This window comes from Trichosurus vulpecula, chromosome 6, assembly GCF_011100635.1.
Source record: "Trichosurus vulpecula isolate mTriVul1 chromosome 6, mTriVul1.pri, whole genome shotgun sequence".
NCBI classification, from domain to species: domain Eukaryota; kingdom Metazoa; phylum Chordata; class Mammalia; order Diprotodontia; family Phalangeridae; genus Trichosurus; species Trichosurus vulpecula.
Window position 1 is genome coordinate 257,545,808 of NC_050578.1, and position 19,302 is coordinate 257,565,109.

At 53.8% G+C, this 19,302-nt stretch overlaps 1 protein-coding gene and 1 long non-coding RNA gene across 2 annotated transcripts; one reads left to right on the top strand and one right to left on the bottom strand.

Annotated features, from left to right (window-relative positions):
- The first annotated feature begins 1,375 nt into the window (after window positions 1-1,375).
- Window positions 1,376-3,390, top strand: LOC118854459. Its single transcript, XR_005010720.1, has 2 exons — window positions 1,376-1,500; window positions 2,612-3,390. It is a non-coding gene; the product is annotated as an uncharacterized LOC118854459 (long non-coding RNA).
- On the bottom strand, window positions 1,803-15,371 carry PEX16 (peroxisomal biogenesis factor 16). The gene is made up of 11 exons (XM_036764821.1): window positions 15,173-15,371; window positions 14,289-14,324; window positions 13,962-14,038; window positions 13,749-13,882; window positions 13,524-13,624; window positions 11,333-11,413; window positions 11,048-11,200; window positions 10,866-10,938; window positions 9,072-9,191; window positions 2,834-2,898; window positions 1,803-2,486 (listed from the first exon to the last, which is right to left on the bottom strand). Exons 1-11 carry the CDS (start codon window positions 15,282-15,284, stop codon window positions 2,428-2,430), a joined length of 1,011 nt encoding a protein of 336 aa, XP_036620716.1. The 5' UTR covers window positions 15,285-15,371; the 3' UTR covers window positions 1,803-2,427.
- Between the last annotated feature and the right edge of the window lie 3,931 nt (window positions 15,372-19,302).

The following is a 19,302-nucleotide window of genomic DNA, read 5'->3' on the forward strand; positions in this document are numbered from 1 at the left end:
GTTTCACATTTTTTTCCTTCCTTCCCAAGCCCCCATCTTCCTCTCAGCAGATATACTCACTTCCTACTTTACTAAAATAGAGGCCATCTGACAGGCGTTCCCCCCTTACTCCCACCTTGGAGGAAATGGCCCTCCTCTTTGCCAAGGCTATCCTCTTCGTTCCTTCAATGCTATCCTTTCCCAGCTCCTTGAGGGTTCCATCCATTCATCAGTCTCTCTCTCTCTCTCTCTCACCTTCAATGTTTGCTACCTCTTTCCTCGGTGCCCAGGAGCACATTCAGCTCCCTTCTAGTCTCAGTAGCCCAGGATAGGGAGCTGTGGACTTGACCTAACAATCTCCTCACACTATTGATCTCCAAGCATTTACCATAATGCTTACACCTAAGTGCTTAACAAATACTTGGTGACTCCCCCCTCCCTTTCATAGCCAAATTCCTTGAGAGAACAGTTTAATCCTAGAATCTACTAATGGTCTCTAGCCCCTTTCCACCCACTATCCCAACCCTTTCCTGGCTGGCTCCAGACAGCATCACTTGACTGAAACCACCCCTTGAAGCCAATAATGATCTCAACAGCTAAATGAAATTATTTTCTCAGTCACCACCGCTGTCTTCCTGGACATTCTCTTTGCTTGGTTCCTATGATACTGCTCTCTCCTAGTTCTGCTCTTCAGTCTGAACATCACTGATCTTAGGCCCCCTTTAGTATGGTGTTCCCCAGGGTGGTCTTGGGCCCTTTTCTCTCTATACTCTTATCCTTGAAGATCTCAGCAACTCCCACGGGTTCTTGTATCTCCAGGAAAATACTTTCTGATACTATATAGTCAACCTCCTGCCTGCTGTGCACATCCTGAGTAACCCAGAGACCTCTCTAATTACATCCCAAACAGAACACATTACCTCTTCTTTACCCACCTCTGCTCCTTCCCTATTTCTGCTGAGGGAGGCTCTAACCTGTAGCTACCCGTTTATAGCCTCAGAGGCATCCTCTACTCCCCCCTCCCCACCCCCTCTCCTCCATCCAATCAGCTGCTCAGTCTTGTCCATCTCACCTCCAGATCTTGCAGTGATGCCCTCATAATTCACTCACAGACACCAAAGCTGAGGGGTTCAAGCCTCACCATGTCTTGCCTGGATCATTTTAATAATCCCCAATGAATCTCCATACATCCCAGTCTCTCCACTTTCTAAGCCAAACTCCAAGGCAGAGGTCTGGCTATGTCACAGCTCTGTTCAAACCCTTCTGTGCCCGCCCCCACCCCCCCCCCCCCCCCCCCCCGTGTCACCAGGAGACAGGCTGGAGCCTGGAGGCCCTGCCTTCCCAATCCGACTTCCTATCCCTCCCTTTCACAAACTGTGTTCCAGGCAGAGCCTTTCTGCCTCCCATCTCTCTGCACTTAACCCAGGCATTCTTTAGCCATTCGCTCAGCCAGAGGACTTTCTCATCGGTGTGTTCCCCTAGGAGAATGGAAACAGTTTGTTTCTCTCCCTGGACCTCCCGGTAAGTTTTCTCATCTGTAAAGTGAAGGAGCTGGCCCAGATAGCCTGAGGTCTCCTTCCCAAAAGCTTAATGACCTTGATGTGAGCGGCTCTCTGAACAGGCCTGCTTGTGTCACTGATTCTTTGAATCCAAGTGTCAGACTTTATATTTGACCTCATTAAAGGTTGTATTAGAATCTGCCCCAAGCCCTTGAGATAGTTTAGATTCCGACTGGCAAACAGGTTAGCTATTCTTCCCCATTCTGTCATCTGGGAGTGAGGGTGGCATCCCACCTACAATTTCATCCAAGCCACTGATAACAATTAGCAGTCAAAAGTGTTCATTGTGAAAGTGAAGCCTTTTCTTATTTTTGAGTTGGGGAGGAGAGGACAGGGGAGACCCTGGAAGTCGAAGGACTCCCTCCGACCAGATCCCAGCTCTACCAAGGTCCTCCCTATTTACCTTCGACAGGAAGCCCTGACCAAAGGTAGATGGTCCTGAGGCTGGAAGGTGCCAGTTCTACCTTCCAGGGATTAGAAGCTTCTTGCTTTTGAACAAAGCTGATTGCACATGATGGAGCTTCATAGGAGGCTCATTAAGAGAGGTGTCACTGTAGTGTAGGGCAGGCCCAGGCTGCAGTAGTGACCTCTCAGGCCCAAGAGCTATGCTGAGTAGAACGAGTGGCCATTCATTATGGAGCCCCAGTGACTTCTGTGGCTCTGGCTCCCTGGAAGGCCAGCTGGGTTTGGGCTCTCTGTGGGGCCCTGGGCTCCCCCTGCTGTGGGGGCACAGAGGGGACACACTTAGGAGCATCACTAGGGGCCAGTTTTATTAGAGGACAGAGGAGCTGAGAGGCTGAAGGGATGGGCTGTCTGATCCTGCAGCAGATCACGCCCCCCACATCCCCCACCCTCTCAGCAGCCCTCCTCCTCAGCCCTGGATCGCCTGTCAGCCCCAATTGTAGAAATAAATTTTCTGCCAAGCAGGCAAGTAGTCCATCAGTGGCCCTGAAAGGAGAGAAGGAAAGCATGAGGGGGCCAAGGCCTGGAGGGTGCTGACATCATTCCAGGCCCCTTCCCCTGCCCTCCATGGCTAGCCCCTCCAACTTGGCTCATTCCATCTCTACCCCCAGGCCTAGTCTGTGACCATGCCTACTCTCCAGCCACCAGAGCCCACCAACTTCTGGTCTCTCAACAGCCATTGGTGGGCCTTCAGCAGGTCCAGACTCAAGGAGCCCCTCCTCTCAGCCCTAGCTCATCAGAGCCCCTGAGCCCAGCAGGAAAACCCAGATGCTGGGAGCTGCCAAGCTGGGTTCAGAACACCTGCTTCACTCTCACTCTGTCCCAACACTTACGGGTGACCAAGCCAACACCAGGAATGTAATCAGCCAGCAGCCGCAGCAGGAAGAGGATCCTGTCCCTGCATGGAAAGATGGTGAGAAAACAGGCTGAAGGAACTGCGGGAGGAAATGCTCAAGCCAAGGGGGCCCCTAACTCTGAAGGTACAAAGTGACTTTGGGGAACAGAACAGAATGAGACCTGAGGAAAGGAGGAGAGAGACTGTGCTGGGGGCTGGGGAGGGAGGGACAGGGAGAACACAGCCTTAGCCTCCTCTCTCCCACCGGAGCTCCACTCAGCAGCCCAGTCATTAGCTTCTAACTTTGCCTTCTGTGTCCACTAGCAAGTGTGCCACCAGCCCTCCTTTCTTCAAAAGGGTGAAAAGCCAAAGCCAAGGACAGAGGAAAGCCTGCTAGCCCAACTGGCCGGCTCCTCTGTCGTTGCCTAATCTGACGCTCGGTCCCCCACATCTGTCTGCATAGGCAGGAGTGGCCAGGTTAAAAGGTAACTGGGCCCTATTTAACACAGTAATAAAAATCCAATAAAGCCAGCAACACTGCATTTGAAAACACTAGCCAGCAGTTTTCTGCGTGGGTTCAGGCCCCCTAGTATACTTCTTAGAAGCCTTTGCGTCCTTCCTACAGGAGGCCTTCCCTGATGACTCCCCTTGGCTGCTGGTGCTTCTGCCTCAAATCACCTCACGTTCATACATTTTTTCATTCATTATCTGTTCCCTCTGTCTCTGTGTGTCTATTTGTATTTACATGTTCATATTCTGCGTAGACATTTCTACACACTGATAGCTACAGTTCTGTTTTCGTGAAGTATTTCCCCTGTAGAATAGAAGCTCTTTGAAGGCACACATTGATTTTCATTTTCTCCCTGTCCCACGGTGTCTTGCACAAAGGACTACTGATAAATGCCTGCTGTTTGGTGGAGCTGATTCTGTGGGACAAGTTGGCAGCTTCCTAGGCCAAGGCTTCCTCCATCCCCTTGCTTGCTCCCACGCCTCTCCCCACACCCCTGCAGCTCTAAGGTCCACCCCAACTCCTGCCCTTTGAGGGAAATGTGGGATTTTGGATTCTCCCGTGAGGTTTGGACTCTGATACTAGCTACACAAGTCACAAAGATATCAGAGCACTTGCAAATGTGTGAAGCATCCCCTCAGGAAAGTCACTGCAAGCACCTGAGCCCACTCCACAAAAACTGCGTGAGGTAGGGCGCGCAGGGATTGTGACCCTCAAGTCATGGAAGAGACACAGAAGAGGCTGAGAGAGGCAGCCCAAGGTCCTCAAGCGACAGAGCTGAGATTCCAACTGACCATGTTCCTCACTGTAATGTGGGACCTTCATCTCAAAGCACACAGTGCTGGCCTTGGGGAGCCAGAGGGAAGGAACCCGAAAGGCCTCTGCTTAAGGCTAGCCCATGTGGCCAATGCTGAATGGAGACTAGGGGAGACTGGTCATTGTGTGACCAGCAGAAGGAAAGCTCCACTCTTGACCTCATGGACCATCTTGGAGGCCAAACTGGGGGTCTCCACCTCTCTTCTCACCTGTCACACAGTACTCAACACAGAGTAGGTGCTTACTGACTATGGCCACAGCAGAGCAGAACTAAACTTAGAATCACAGAATTTCAGAGCTGGAAGGGACCTCAGTGGCCCCCGAGCTCCAGCCCCAGCCCCCTAACCATCCCAACTATAACAAACGTGAGCAGTCATCCAGCCTCTGCCTCCAGGCCTCCAATGAGGGCAAACCCAGTAGTTCGGAGGCAGCTGAGTCCACTCAGGGCTAGCTCTAATCGCTGGGTGCTTCTCCCTGAAATCCAGCTTCACGTGCCTCTGTCACTTCCACACAGTGGCTTGGGGGCCAACCCTCTAGAGCCAAGCAGGACGGATCCATTAGCTCTTGCACATGACAGCCCTTTTCTTCTCTATGCTCAATGTCCCTAATTCCTTAACAGATCCTCACAGGACCCTCCCCATTCTGGCTGCCTTTCTCTGGACACTGTCCACTTTATCCACATTTTTTACTCCCTCTCTCAACTTGCTGGCTTCCTCTTCTCCCCTGGGGAACACTTGCCTGTTAATTCTGATCAGATGCTTTCTAGGTGGTGCCCACCTAACCCTCTGAAACATTGTTCATAATCCATTCTAGTATTTGAAAGGGCCATAGATATTTCTGGTGTGGGCACAACCTTCACTGATGCAGATGGCACCCCCTTGATGAACTGGCAGATGGTCTTCGAGCGTTACAGCAGAGGCCAAAAAATTCAACATTCTGTGGTCAATTGGATGACAAGATCCTCCCAATTTAGCAAGGCTACTCCTTGGACAGAATGCCCAGTGATTCCCCTCCCCACCATCTCTGATGGGAGTCTGTCCCTTCCGTCAGTCCCCACCAACCAATCTTTGATCCTCCATCTGTCGGCTTCTTCCCTGCTGCCTTTTAATATGCTCAAAGCTCCTTCATCTCCAAAAAACTTTCATTTGATCCTGCCATCAATTCATGCTCTTCTCTCTCCTCCCTTTCACAGCCAAACTAGAAAAAGCCACCTATGCTCATCACCTCCACTTCCTCACCTCCCACTCACTCGTTAACCCCTCACAGTCTAGATTCTGACAGCAGGATCTGTATCCAGCCACTGGTCCCAGATGGCTCCGGAGAAGAATGTGAGGCTGGTGACTGTGCACAGTTCCACCTCAATTAAATCCAATTCACTTGCAAGTCACGGCATCACCTTCCCGATGTCATGGTCCTCTTCGAGAACAAAGGCCAAGTAAAAACAGCTCAGCCCAAACTGCTCCTTCCAAAGTTTCCAATGATGGTAAATTGGTAAAGCCAAAGAACTCTTGTCCATTCTTCCTGACAAATCTATGGGAGGCAGTGTGGGCCATCAGAATGAGTACTGGATTTGAAGTCAAGGGTTCCGAGTTCAAATTTGGCTGTGCTATTTATTACTGATGTGACCTCTGCGAAATGAAGGGAATGGACCAAGGACTCTAAAGATTCTTTCTGGCTCCAGGTTCCTTCTCCTGGTTCTCCCACCAATCTGAGCGCTTTCTCGTTCTCCTTTGGTGGGCCATCCTACATGTCTCATATTTCTACGTGTGAGCACTTTTCTAGAACCGTCTTCTCTTTCTCCCCTCTCACTTGGTGATCTTGTCAGCTCCCAGAGGTTCAATTATCATCTCTATGCAGAAGAGGCCCAGAGCTCCCAATTCACCCCCCCTCCACCAGCCCCAGCCTCTCTCCTGAGCTCCAGACCCCCATCTGTCTGCTGAACCTACCCACCTGTCAGTTCCCACTGGCATCTCAAACTCAATGGGCCCCAAATGGAGCTCATTATCTTTCCCCAACACCTACCTCTCCTTCACCCCGATCTGCCATCAGCTGCAGAATCTTCTCACTTCAACCCTTCCAGCATCTCTTGTGGCCATCCCCTTCTCTGCACCCTGGTTCAGGCCTTCCTCCCCTCCCACCTGGACCCTTACAAAAGCCTCCTGATTGGTCTCTGTTCCCCCTCCAATGCATCCTCCATCTGCTGCCAACTGATCTCCTTAAAGCCTAGGTTCACCCATGTTGCTGCTGCTCAGGAAGACTCGGTGGCTCCCTCTCGCCTCTAAGATACAAATGAAACTCTCCTGTCTGGTTCTGGTGCACTTATTTCCCTATTTCATTACTCTCTCTCCAGCCAAGTGGCCCACTTGCTATTCCTCTGACTTGTTCCATCTCTTACCCCCACACCTTTGCACAGGCAGTCCTTCCTGCCTCAAATGCCCTCCTCATTTCCACCATTAGAATTTCTAGCTCCGTTCCAGGATCAGCTGCAGCTCCACCTCCTAGCCAAGGCTCTTCCCAATTCCCTCCCTTGAATTAGCGAGAGGTGCCTCGCAAATCATTTTGCATCTCTTTTGTATTTAATTACCTAGGTATAGATTGTTTCCTGCAGTAAACTGAAAGGTCCTGAAGGGAAGGAACTATTTCATTTTTGAATTTGTAATCAATCATTAAGTATTTATTAAGCACCTACTATGTGACAAGTACCGTGCTAGGCGGTAGGAATGCACATGCACAAATAAGACAGCTGTGGCCCTCGCAAGCTCATGTGCTACCTGGGCACATGCACACACACCCACACACCCAGCTGCATCCATCTAGGAAGCACAGACAAGGCCACAGGGAGAGGAAAGGCACCAAAGGTGGGGACAGTGCCTCCCAGGGTAGGTCGGTCAGGCCTAAGAGCATCAGGAAGAGCTGGTGCTTAATCAATGCTTGTGTCATTACAGGAATGACTTCGGGCCTGGGCCAAAAGCCCCTGTGGCTCAGCAGGGCTCTCCAGGGCGAGGCTGAGGTGCCCACAGGAGCGTGAACAATGTCTGACCACAGCAACACTTACACAGAACAAAGGGTTCTGCTCACTAGCCGGGGACGTAGGGAACATGAGAACCATTGTCACTCTCAGTGTGCTGGTGAGGAAACAGATTCAGAGTAATAACAATAAAAATGAGGGGGGAAAAAGCACTGTGCTATCCCCAGGGTCACACAGAGCGAATGGCTAGTGGGGCCTCGAACCCAGCACGCTGTGCTATTGCCAAAGCTCCTTCAACAGCATCCTCTATGGAACCTGGCCTGGTGTTGGATAAAGACTGCCTGCTTTAGCCATGGAAGAAAGGAGGGAAAGGAAGGAACCAGAATTTCAGAGCCAGGAGGGACCTCCGGGGACATCTTGCCCAACATCACCACCACAACATGGCCCACTTAGTGGCTGGCCATCCTCTCCTGGAAGACCTCAGCCCATGCCGAGACAGCTCTCACTGTTAAGTGGCTCCTTCCCCCAAGCCCTTTCCACTCACTGCTCCTGGTTCTCCCCTTTGGACCAAGCAGAACTAATCTAATTCCTCCTCCATGGCCTTTCAGATACACTAGGAGAGCTAGCAGGTCGCCCCGAGGCTTCTTTTCTCTTCAACTGGCCCTCACTGGGCAGGGACCTTTAGTCCTCCACCAGACTGGCTGCTGTCCTCTGGGCCCTCATCTTCTTAAACTGAGACCAAGAACTGACCAACTCTCCTGATGTGATCTGACCCATTGGCTGGTAACACAGTGGGCCTGCTGCCTCCCACAATTACGGGAGCTTTGTGAGATGCCTGTGGACCATGTCGAGGCTGCAGTCCACTAAAAGCCCAACATCTTTTTCAGACAAACTATCTGCTCAGCCATTTTGTTTTTGCTAGATTGATGCTTGGAGCCAAATTTGTAAGACTTGGCCTTTATGCTTCCTCAACGTCCTGGCCTACAGAGGTACTTCCAGATCTGGTGTATGAACTACTGTTTCCTGAGCTCCTAGCACTTCTAGATCCGAGTCATCGGCAGCTTTGGTCACCATGCCACCTGAGCCTTCACAAGTGGGACACTGATAAAAACTGACCCTGAGCCATTAACAAGCACCTCTTGGTCCAGCTCTCAGTGATTCTAACTGCATTGTCATATGGGATGTTATCCTAGGCAATCCCTCCAGTGTTTGCACAAGGACAGCAGGAAGAGCCTGGCTCCCCTGAATAAGAGGTCAGTCAGTGATGGCCGTGGCATTCTCCAGATCCCCCCCCATCCCTCCCGGGCTCTTTAAAAGGGTCTAGAATTTTGCAGAAGTCAAACAGAGCTCACTGGCCTCCAGCCAATGGCCTTACTTGTCTTCATTTCACATAAATGCTGCCCCATCCCCAAGCCTGCAGCACCTGGAGCGAATCACAGCTGAGGGCTCAGCTACCACAGCCGGCCTGGGAAGGATGTGGTTCCTCAGCGCCGGTGCTGTGAATTTCCCAGGCGGCTGCGGGCTCTCTTTACTTCCTTACTGATACTGGGTATCAGTTCCCTACTTAGCCTCTTTTGGCCAGTCCTTCCCAACCCAAAGGTCATTTTCCTTGACAGAGAAAGCAAGTGAAATGGGAACCGAGCAGCTCTGACCTGGCTCCTGTTGGATATTGTCCTTGTACACACCCAGCAGCGATCCTCCCCTTTTCTCCTCCCCTCCTTTTCTTTTCCAACTGGGCTTAAAAACCAAAGCTCTCAGCTGCCTCAGTTCATCCTGCCTCTGCCCCCACAGTCCCCCGTGTCCCCTGCTTGGCTTCCACCTCCTGGACATCAATCCTCCACAAATCTAGGTTGGCAGATCAGTTCTCTGGGGGTGCACACTGGTCCCTCTGGGCCCCACCCTGGCCCACCCCAGGGCCTTACCAGCCCCCCAGGAATCCCTTACTCAGAGAAACGGTCATAGAAGGGGGAGCGCAGCAGGTAGTAAAGTAGCAGGATGGTCCGTCGCCGGAGCTCCAAGCGCTCCCGCCGAGTCAGCCCTTTTTTGTCACTCAGCAGACTTAGGCTGCGGATGGAAGGAAGCAAGGGGGCCTGGTCAGGCCTGAAATACTCAAGGCTGGGAACCCATGCATTCAAAGAGGCCATCCCCTACACTAGTACACATCTTCTGCTTATCTCCATTGGTCAAAACCTCTCTTCCTTCAATCAGTAAACATTTATTAAGCTCCTACCATAGGCCTGCCACTGTGCTAAGTAAATACCCACAATGAACCAAGCCCTCCTCTCTCAAAGCCTGAAATCTGCTGGCTCATCTGAGGAGCAGCCCCCTCTGTGATGCTCACGCTGACCCCCAGGAGGCAGAAAGCTCCCTGAGGACACGAGCCACTTTTGTTTTTGTCTCTATACATTTTTGACTGTACTTGCGCCTGGCACCCAGAGGCATTTCTGAAATCCTTCTGAATCTCTGCCCTATGTCCTCCGACTTCTGTCTGAATTTCTTTGTCCCCTAACAGTTTCTCTCTCACTGTATTTGCCTCTTTACCCTCTCCCCTACATGGCCCTTCCCCCATTCCATTATGGGCAGGGACTGTGCTCTTCCCCTGTGTCCCTAGTGCCCAGTCCAGAGCAGGCATTCAATAAACGTTTGCTGCTACGAGTGAAGATAGGGGGAGAAGGGGAGTCATCACTCGAGCTCTTCACCCCCTCTTCTGAGTTCCCCTTCCCCCCATCCTAGCATCTATAAAGCACTGCCCTGGGACACACGGAAGCCCTAAGGTAATCAATGCGTGCGTCATGAACTCCATTTTGTGGATGAGGAAACGGAGGCTCAGGAGAGGTTGGAGGACTTGCCCATGGTCACAGTGAGTCCTCTTAAGTGCCTGGACTAGAACCCAGGTTCTCTGACTCCCGTTCATAGATCCAGAGCTCAGAGGAACCTTAAAGGCCACATGGCCCAAGAACCACCTTAACTGAAAGGTGATGAAACTGAGGCCCAGAGGGTTTCTTAAAGGGCATGGCCCAGGACACTCAGGCAGCGATGGAGCAGGGATTCTGAGCCAACTTCTGCCCATCTGTGGCCCCGCCCTGGGCACGTGCCCTCAGTGCGCCACTTCCCACATTAATTCCCCTGGACAAGAGCGGCTCTCCCCCTTCGGCAGCCTGGCCACAGTGGCCCGCTCCCTGGGGCCCTGACCTCACAGGAGTCTGCCCTCCCTGCGCACGTCTGGGGCTGTCAAGGGGGAGACAAGGCTTGTTCAGCTTGGCCCCAAGGGCTGAGCAAAAAGCAATGGAAAGGAGCTACAAAGAGGAAGATTTAGATGTGAGGGAAGAAAAACCTTCCTAACAGCTAGACACGTCCCCATGTAGAGCTGGCTGCCTCCAACTCACTAAAAGCCTTGACAAAAGGCTCTATGACCACGCGTGGAGTGTGCAGCAGAAAGGGTCCTGGGACAGGTACAGCTTCTGAGGTCCTAATAACACCCGCATTTACAGAGTGGGGGAGGGGAAAGGAGCAAGCATCCATATGGAGCCTACTGTGTGCTGGGCGCTGTACTAAGCGCTTTGCAAGCAGGATCTCCTTTCATCCCCACAGCAACTCTGGGAAGCCGTCGTTCTCCCCGTTTTGCAGGTGAGGCCAACAGGGGTAAAGTGACTGTATCGGAGTCTGGATTTGAATCCAGGTCTTCCTGACCAGTGTGCCACCACCGTGGAAGCTGTCACCCCAGCCACACACACTTACCTGGTCACGTCCAAGATGGCAGAGAGGAGCCAAGGCTTCCATGACCGCTGACCCCACAGGCCCAAACTCAGCACTGACAGTGAAAGGGTCAAGGTCCTCTTGAACAGAGCGGCCCACCCACTCCACCCCCCTCCATCCTTAGCCTCTCCTCCCCTGACCACAGCCTGGGTTCCAGCAGATACAGTGCAGCAAGGGTCGGGCTATATACACTGACTCGGCAATGGTCTCCTGTAGCCCCAGTGGGGTTGGGCCGGCTTCCAGCTCCTCCCCTCGGTGGTGTATCCGCCCCTCCTGCTGCTGAGGGGCTCCCCAGTGCCTTGAGTGCAAGGATGGTGCTGGAACACAGAATCACACCCATAAGACGGGAGAGCTTCCAGGTGGGTCCCTGGGAGTGGGTGGGGATGGGGTGCCACGAACCTAATGCCCAAGTGACCACGTGTCCCTCCCCCCTGCTGCTTCCTGCTTACTGCTCTGCAGGGATCGCACCACCCGGTTGGACCGCTTCCCCACATAGGGCTGGTCCTGGCTGTCCATGCTGCGCTCACCACCTGGAGAGGGAAAGAGGCCAAGGGAGCAATGTGGTTGGTGTCCTGGAGGGACAAGTCACAGGTATCACCACCACTGAGTGTTTAGTAGGACCACACCAGCCCCATACTTAAGCAACTACATGTTACCTCCAGAATCAACAATAAAACTCTCTCTTTGATGTTTCGAGCCTTTCCCACCTTGGCCCCTTCCGAGGTCTCCAGCCTATTTCTGCTGTGCTCCCTTCTCTGCTCTGTGATACCAGGGGACCCCTGACCTCCTCCCTCTGTGCCTACATACCCTCCCCTCCCACACCCTCCCTGCTCACTCTGGCTCCAATGCCCCCTTCTGCAGGAGGCCCTAGCCGTCATCCACTCTCAGGTTCCCTGCCATTCACTCTACATAGATGTGGCCCACACCTAGTTCCTTCATGTTGTCTCCCTCCTTAGATGGTAAGTTCCTTGGGGGCAGACTGCTTTAGCATGGAGCAGGCCTGGTACACAGTAGGCCCTTAATTAATGCATGAAGATCAAAAGAGAACAAAGGCTCTGTCACTGTCTGAGAACTAGCCCCGACTCTCCACAATGACACCAGGAGGAGTGTCCACTGGATACTAGTGTTCATTCCATCAAGTCAGTCCTCTACGGAGGAGCTAAATGACCCCCGTCCCACCAATCCACAAGGAGGGGAAGCACACTGCCACAGGAAGGAGCCCGGGAATTAAAATTCTCCAGGGGAAATCCGCCTAGGTGAGATGAAACCCTCTCCAGCAGGAACTTCCCAAGACACAAGGAAACCCTTCCAAGCAGAAAGAAAAAAGATGAGAGCTGTCTCAAGAAGCTGATGTGCATCAGAGAAGGGGACTCAAGGAATATGCAGAAGGAAGCAAGGGCGGACAAGAGAAGATGAGGGTGAAGGCAGAGCCTGGCCTCCATTCTGCTGACACCCAGCAGCAGCTGAGCACGGGAGGGAGAGGGGAGGACAATGGAGAGATAGCCTAGATTTTGTTTCCAGGGGTCCCTGTATCGTGACAGAGGCAGAAGGCCCCAGCAAGGCACGGGAGGAGCTGCCTGGCTCAGCCTTTGCTTCTTTTCTTGCCTAGAGGGCCACCTGTGTGATAGGGGGCAACGCTTGGGCTCCAAACTAAGTCCTCGGATCCACTCGACAACGTTTTCATGCCACTACCTGCACTGATTACCTGGAAGGGCAGCCACTCAGCTGTCTGCCATGGAACCCATTTTCTTTTGCTAAGGGTTGGGAGAGGTGTGGCAGTGATCCAGTGAGCCTGGAAACTCTGCTACCACATACAATCCTGGGTTTCCCCCAAGAGGCAGCGTGATGTAGGGGACGGAGCATGGCTCTGGAGTCAGGAAGACCCGAGTTCAAATCCTCGCTGTGTGACCTAGGCAAGTCCCTTTACCTGTTTGCCTCAGTTTCCTCAACTGTAAAATGGGAATAGTCATAGCACCTACCTCCCGGGGCTGTTGCGAAGACTAAATTAGACAATAACTGTAAAGCGCCTAGTGTAGCAGCTGGCATACAGAAAGCACTCTATAAATGTTAGCTATTTTTATTACTGATATTAAATTTCTGCTGTTACATGCCTCTCAGGGGCCTTGTAGGAGCAAAGAAAGAAACATAAGGAGAAACTTTAGACATGAAAGCTCCCCACGGCCATTAGTAATCGGGTTACGCAACCCCAAAGCTTTTGGGTCCAAAGTTCCAACAACATGCCTGCAGGGGAGAAGCCAGAAAAGGAGGCCAGGAGGGGCCAGGAGGGTTGTGGCAAAGCAAGGCCCAGAAGCCAGATATCCCGTGTCTCAGGGCCTGCCGCTGCTCAGAGCCCAAGGCCTCATCGGGTGTGCAGAGGCTATCTGCCACCTGTTTGAACCAGGGGTCTGAGGATGACCCCCATCTTAGAGAGAAACTGATCTGCCCCAAATCACCTGGCTGGCAAGTGTTAGAGCTAGGACTGGAACTCGGATTCTGATGCATCAAGGAGTGCAAGCACAGCCCTTCTCAGCAGTCTAAGGGCCCTTCTCATGCTACCTCTGCCAGATGACTGGCCCAAGGGCCCCTGAAGAGCAGGTCCCAGGCTTGGGGGAGCAAGGCAGGGAGAAAGTGGAGGCTCACCTTGGGGGTGAAGCTGCATTTCCCGATCAAGCGGCACAATGGGGGGTGAGGTCTGGAGGCCAGCCTTGTACCAGAGCAGCAGCAGGACACGCAGCACGGCCCTGTGGAAAGTGGTGGGTGCCTTGGAGAAGAGAGCAGCACAGAGCGGATAGGGGACCTACCCTGGGAGGGCTCACTTGAGGCCAGGAGCGCCCTGGGCCATCCCCCCACCCCCCTCAAACGTACTTAGCCAACTGGATGAGGACGATGACCAGCCAACGGCCCATCTCCCCCCACACCTTGGCGGCCCCCATCTCCATGAACACTTCCACGCACTCCAGCACACTCAGCCATGTCAGCAACTTCTGCTGGGACAGAGACTGCAAAGAGGAGAGGGGCATCAGAGGGGGCGCTGCGCGGGTCTCCCCCCGCCTGCAAGGGTCCCTCCCTGGCCCTTACCACGGGCAGGTTCTGCCTAAGCTCCTTCCGCAGGATGCCGTCGTTCAGGAGCACCAGCAGGTTGGAGGCCGAGTACACTGGGAAGCGCCAGAGGCAGCCAGTGAGGAAACCCTCTCCTCACCTTCAGCCCAGAGCCACGAGCACGGACAGGCTCCCACTCAGCGCCAGACTGGGGAAACCAACCTGTTCTTCCACCTCCTGTCTCCCCACAGGGCAAACCGACCGGGGGAGGGGGGAGCTTCGAATCCAGGTTTGACAGCCCCACCCCACACACACCTCCCTCTTTCAGGCAAAACCCCCCGCCCCCTCCCCACCCAGCATACACACCCAGTTCTGACAGCTCGTGGGAATCGGCAAATCGACCTGGCAAAGACAGAAGGGAAGGGGCTTGGAGGGGAGCGCACTCCCCCCAAGGGGGCTCAGACCACAAGGACCCCCATTTTACAGAGGACAACAAGGCCCTGACGAGGAAGGCTTGCTCAAGGGCACCCCTGCAGCACAGCCAATGGACCCGCTGAGATTCGAGCCTCTAAATCTTGTGCACACACAGGAAGGGAGTTTTTCTGAATTCGTGAATCTCCTGGGCGTCTCTTAATCTTGATGAGATCTCTGTCTCTCAGTCTCTGGGGGTACCTGAATGTATCTTGGGGGTCTCTGTCTCTCGGGGGGTGGTCTCTGTCAGTCTCTTGGGAGGTCTATCTCTCGGTCTTGGGAGTTTCTCTTAACCTCAGGGGTCTCTCAGTCTCAAGGGGTCTGTCTCTCAGGCTCGGGGTGGGGGGTCTCTGTATCTCAGTCTGAGAAGTGTCTCTTGTCTCTTAGTCTTGGGGGTCTCTGTCAGTCTCTGGGCATCTCTGTCTCTCAGTCTGAGGAGTGCCTGTCTTTTGGTCTAAGAGGTCTATCTCTGGTGGGGAGGGTTCTTTCTCTCAGTGCGGGGGGGGGCGGCTTCAGCCTGGGGGGGTGTCTCCATCTCTCGGGGGTCCGTCTTTCTCTCTGTCTTGGGGGTCTTTATCTCTTAATCTCGGAGGTCTCTGTCTTTCCGTCTCAGGGGTTTGTCTCTCAGTGGGCGGGGCGCTGTTTCAGTCGGGGGGCGGGGTCAGTCCGTCTCTCAGTCTCTGGGGTCTCTGACTCTGTCCCTCAGTCTCTGCGCAGAGAGGGGCTCGGGGATCCCGAGGCCACATACCCCACTCCGGGGTCAGAGGTCAGAGCGGTACCTGCCAGCAGGTAACTGAGGCCCCGCACCGCTGTCTCCAGCTGGGCCGTGGCGGCCGGGTGGCGGGTCACGTACTCCTGGTAGCGCAGGCCCAGGAGCCGCAGCTTCTCCATCGCGCCTCGGGGCTGGAGTGAGACCCTGACTGTGAACAGAGCCCAGCCGCCGCCGCGTCCTGCGCCCCGCAGACTACTTCCTGCTTCCGTCCCTGATCCCGCTTCATTTCCGCCAGGCCAAGTTCCCGCCCCTTAAGGTCGTCCTTGGCAACGGCCTGACCGGGCCCTCCCGCTCAATCCCGCCATTTCATTGGTCCCGATACTCTACAGGGCCGTCCAATCAGGATCCTGCCAGGCTGTGCTCTACCGTCTTTTGGCAGAGTTGGCTCTGCGCCTGCGTCGATCCGTGAGCCTTGGGTAGCAGCCCGTGCAGTTGCTTCCAGAGAAGGGAGGAGGAAGCTTGTCTCTTTCGACAGGTGGGCTGAGCCAATCGAACACCGAGAGGGTCGAGTGGAAGCACGGAATTTAAAGGGCTCCGCGGCTCGGCTGCCGGGAGACCTGGCCCGAGGTAGCGGGCGGGGAGCGGGGTTCTGGCGAGGTTTTCCCTCGGTTTCTTCTGCGGGATCCTCTCCTCCCATCGGACGGAAGCTGTGTCATTGGGGGAAACTGAGGCACAGGGCCTGGGAGGGGCATGGGGTTCTGGGCGTTCTGCCCCTAGCCCAGGCTCTGACGCCCAGACCCCTGCCCGTCCAGGGTCCGAGCATCCCCAGCACCCGCAGCCCCAGGAGAGCACTACCCGCCCGTGGGGGCGGATAATCCGCAACCACTGAACCCTCCCAGCGCAGAGAAGCGCCTGGGCGAGACCCCCCCCCCCCTCTTCGCGGTCTTTGTGGGGGTCCTGAGCCCCACCAAGACTACACTGGAGCCCGGAGACACTGCCGCCTCTCCTGGGAGGGCTCCCTAATGCAGGAACTTGGAATGAGGTGGGGGGGGGGGCGCCTAGAAGTTTCATACCGGGGTCGTAGAAAGAGCCCTAGAGTTGGAGTCAAGAGCACTGGGTTCAAATTCTGACCCTTCGCCTTGAAATCATAGGTTTTAGAACTGGAAGGTCCCACCAGATGCGAAACTGAGACCCCAGAAAAATTCAGTGACTCGCCCAAGATCACCCTGCTAGTAACGACAGCACTGTCCTTTGGCTCCGAATCCGGCGCCCTTCTCCAGTCTTATGCCCTCGCTCTAACTAGTTGTGCATCCGCGGAGAAGTCACTCCCTTCCCCGGGCCTCAGAGTGGGAAGGGGGGTAGACCAGATGATCCCTAAGACCCCTGCCAGCCCCGACATTCTGTGATTCCAGGAGCATGACTGGTTTGAAGGGAGAGGGAGGGAGGAGAGAGGAGAGGAAGAAAAGAAAGGGAAGGTCCTGCTGATTAGACGGGAGGAGGAGGAGGAGGCTTTCTTCCCTCGGTAGGGAGGTGCCAGCAAGCCCTGATTGGGTGACACTTCGGGACAGAGCTAGCCCTGGGAGCCAGGGCATGTGGGGCTAACTTGGGCACGCATCATTTAGCTTCTGGGGCCCAGATCTTTCTGTCTGTCTCCCCACCCCACCCCCTTCCCCGACCTCCAGAGGATCCCAAGTGCCCTCCTTTCCAGCTTAAGGGGGTTTTGGAGATCCAATAAGGTCATGGGTAAAGAGGTGCCTTTTCTTGTTTCCCTCCTCCCCTCACAACATAGCAGGGGCAGAATGTAAGAGAAGAAAACCAAGGGGAGGGAGCACATGGAGGTGTGTGTGTGTGTGTGTGTGTGTGTGTGTGTGTGTGTGTGTGTGTGAGAGAGAGAGAGAGAGAGAGGAGAAGAAGAAGAAGAAGAAGAAGAAGAAGAAGAAGAAGAAGAAGAAGAAGAAGGAGGAGGAGGAGGAGGAGGAGGAGGAGGAGGAGGAGGAGGAGGAGGAGGAGGAGGAGGAGGAGGAGGAGGAGAGAGAAAGGAGAGAGAGGGAGATATGGAGAATGGAGAGACAGAGAGAGACAAAGACAGGGGAGAAATGGATGGGGGGAGAGAGAAGGGGAGAGAGGAGAGAGAGAGAGAGAGAGAGAGAGAGAGAGAGAGAGAGAGAGAGAGAGAGAGAGAGAGAGGAAGAGGAGAGAGAGGGAGAGGGGGAGATGGAGAGAGAGAGAGACAGAGAGAAGGAGAGACAGAGAGGAGACAGAAGAGAGAGAGACAGAGAGGGAAGAGGCAGAGATAAAGAGAGGGAGAGGGAGAGATAGAGAGAGAAGACAGAGACAGAGGAGAGAAAGACAGAGGGGGGGAGAGACAGAGCCAGAGACAGGGGAGAGAGGGAGAGAAACAGAGAGGGAGAGATGGAGAGAGACAGAGAGGAGAGGAGAGACAGGGACAGAGAGCGAGAGAGAGAGAGAGGAGACAGAGACAGAGAGGGAAGAGGCAGAGATAAAGAGGGAGAGAAACAGAGAGGGAAAGGGAGAGACAGAGGAGAGAAAGACAGAGGCGGGGAGAGACAGAGCCAGAGACAGAGACAGAGAGGGAGACAGAGACAGAGAGGGAGAGGGAGAGATAGAGAGAGAAGACAGAGACAGAGGAGAGAAAGACAGAGGCGGGGAGAGACAGAGCCAGAGACAGGGGAGAGAGAGAGAGAAACAGAGAGGGAGAGGGAGAGATGGAGAGAGACAGAGAGGAGAGACAGGGACAGAGAAAGACAGAGAGAGGGGGGGAGAGAGGGGAGGGAGGGAGAGGGAGAGATGGAGAGAGAGAGACAGAAGGAGAGACAGAGAGGAGACAGAGACAGAACAGAGAGAGACAGAGAGGGAAGAGGCAGAGATAAAGAGGGAGAGAAACAGAGAGGGAGAGGGAGAGATAGAGAGAGAAGACAGAGACAGAGGAGAGAAAGACAGAGGAGGGGAGAGACAGAGCCAGAGACAGGGGAGAGAGGGAGACAGAGACAGAGAGGGAGAGAAACAGAGAGGGAGAGATGGAGAGAGACAGAGAGGAGAGGAGAGACAGGGACAGAGAAAGAGAGAGAGGGAGAGGGAGAGGGGGGAGATGGAGAGAGAGAGAGACAGAGAGAAGGAGAGACAGAGAGGAGACAGAGACAGAAGAGAGAGAGACAGAGAGGGAAGAGGCAGAGATAAAGAGGGAGAAAAACAGAGAGGGAGAGATAGAGAGAGAAGACAGAGACAGAGGAGAGAAAGAGGTGGGGAGAGACAGAGCCAGAGACAGGGGAGAGAGGGAGACAGAGATAGGGAGAGAAACAGAGAGGGAGAGGGAGAGATGGAGAGAGACAGAGAGGAGAGGAGGGACAGGGACAGAGAGAGAGAGAGAGAGAGAGAGAGAGAGAGAGAGAACTCTGTAAAGAAACCGCCCCAGAGCCAAAGAATTCAATTGAATAAGCATTTATTAAGCTCCTCCAGTGTGCCAGGCATTAATGCCTTTGGCCCTCAAGGACCCTTCCAGCTACTTCATATATATTTTGTATCTTCTTAATTGTTTACCCAAATCTTCCCATTATACCGCCTGCTCCTTGGATCAGGAACTAATTTTTTCTTTTGCCTTTCTTCATATTTCTAGTGCTTAGGACCATGTGTGGCACATAGTTAGGGCTTAATAACTGTTGGTTGACTTGGCACAATCTGGGAATCATAGAGCCTGAGAATTCAACAAACATTTATTTAGTATCTACTATGTACCAGGCATTTATTAAAGAGCCAGCTATGGGCCAGACATTGTGCTGGGACTGAACCCGAGAATCACAGAGCCTGAGGATTCAATTCAGCAAGCATTTAATAAATGGGCTAGGGGAGAACCTAAGAATCACAGCCTGAGAGCCTTACAGTTAAAGAGGATCTCAGAGGACATTTTAAGCCACCTCTATGGTCTGCATTCATATTAAAAAAAATAGCACACTTTGTGCCCCATGTCCAAGGGGGTGTAGAGGGTGGGGTATATACCATGAGCCAGGATCTCAGAATTAATTCCCGACTTCTGGTAGGAGAGGGATTTGAAATCAAAGGGCCTGAGCTCTGAGGAAGGACTGTCTCCTATTTCTGGGCAGGGCCTCGGGGGTACCAGGTTGCTGGGCCTTCTAGGAGTGGGCTGGTGGAGGCAGGCCGCAGGGAGACCCTCAGGCCTTT

What these genes read in the sequence shown, in the direction of transcription:
- PEX16 (XM_036764821.1), bottom strand. Translation starts at nt 15,284, where the DNA reads ATGGAGAAGCTGCGGCTCCTGGGCCTGCGCTACCAGGAGTACGTGACC. An exon ending in TTAGGCAGAACCTGCCCGTG is followed by an intron (nt 13,883 to 13,961) that starts GTAAGGGCCAGG and finishes TCCTCTTTGCAG; the next exon opens with TCTCTGTCCCAGCAGAAGTT. An exon ending in TGGTGTTGGCTTGGTCACCC is followed by an intron (nt 2,487 to 2,833) that starts GTAAGTGTTGGG and finishes CTCTCCTTTCAG; the next exon opens with GGCCACTGATGGACTACTTG.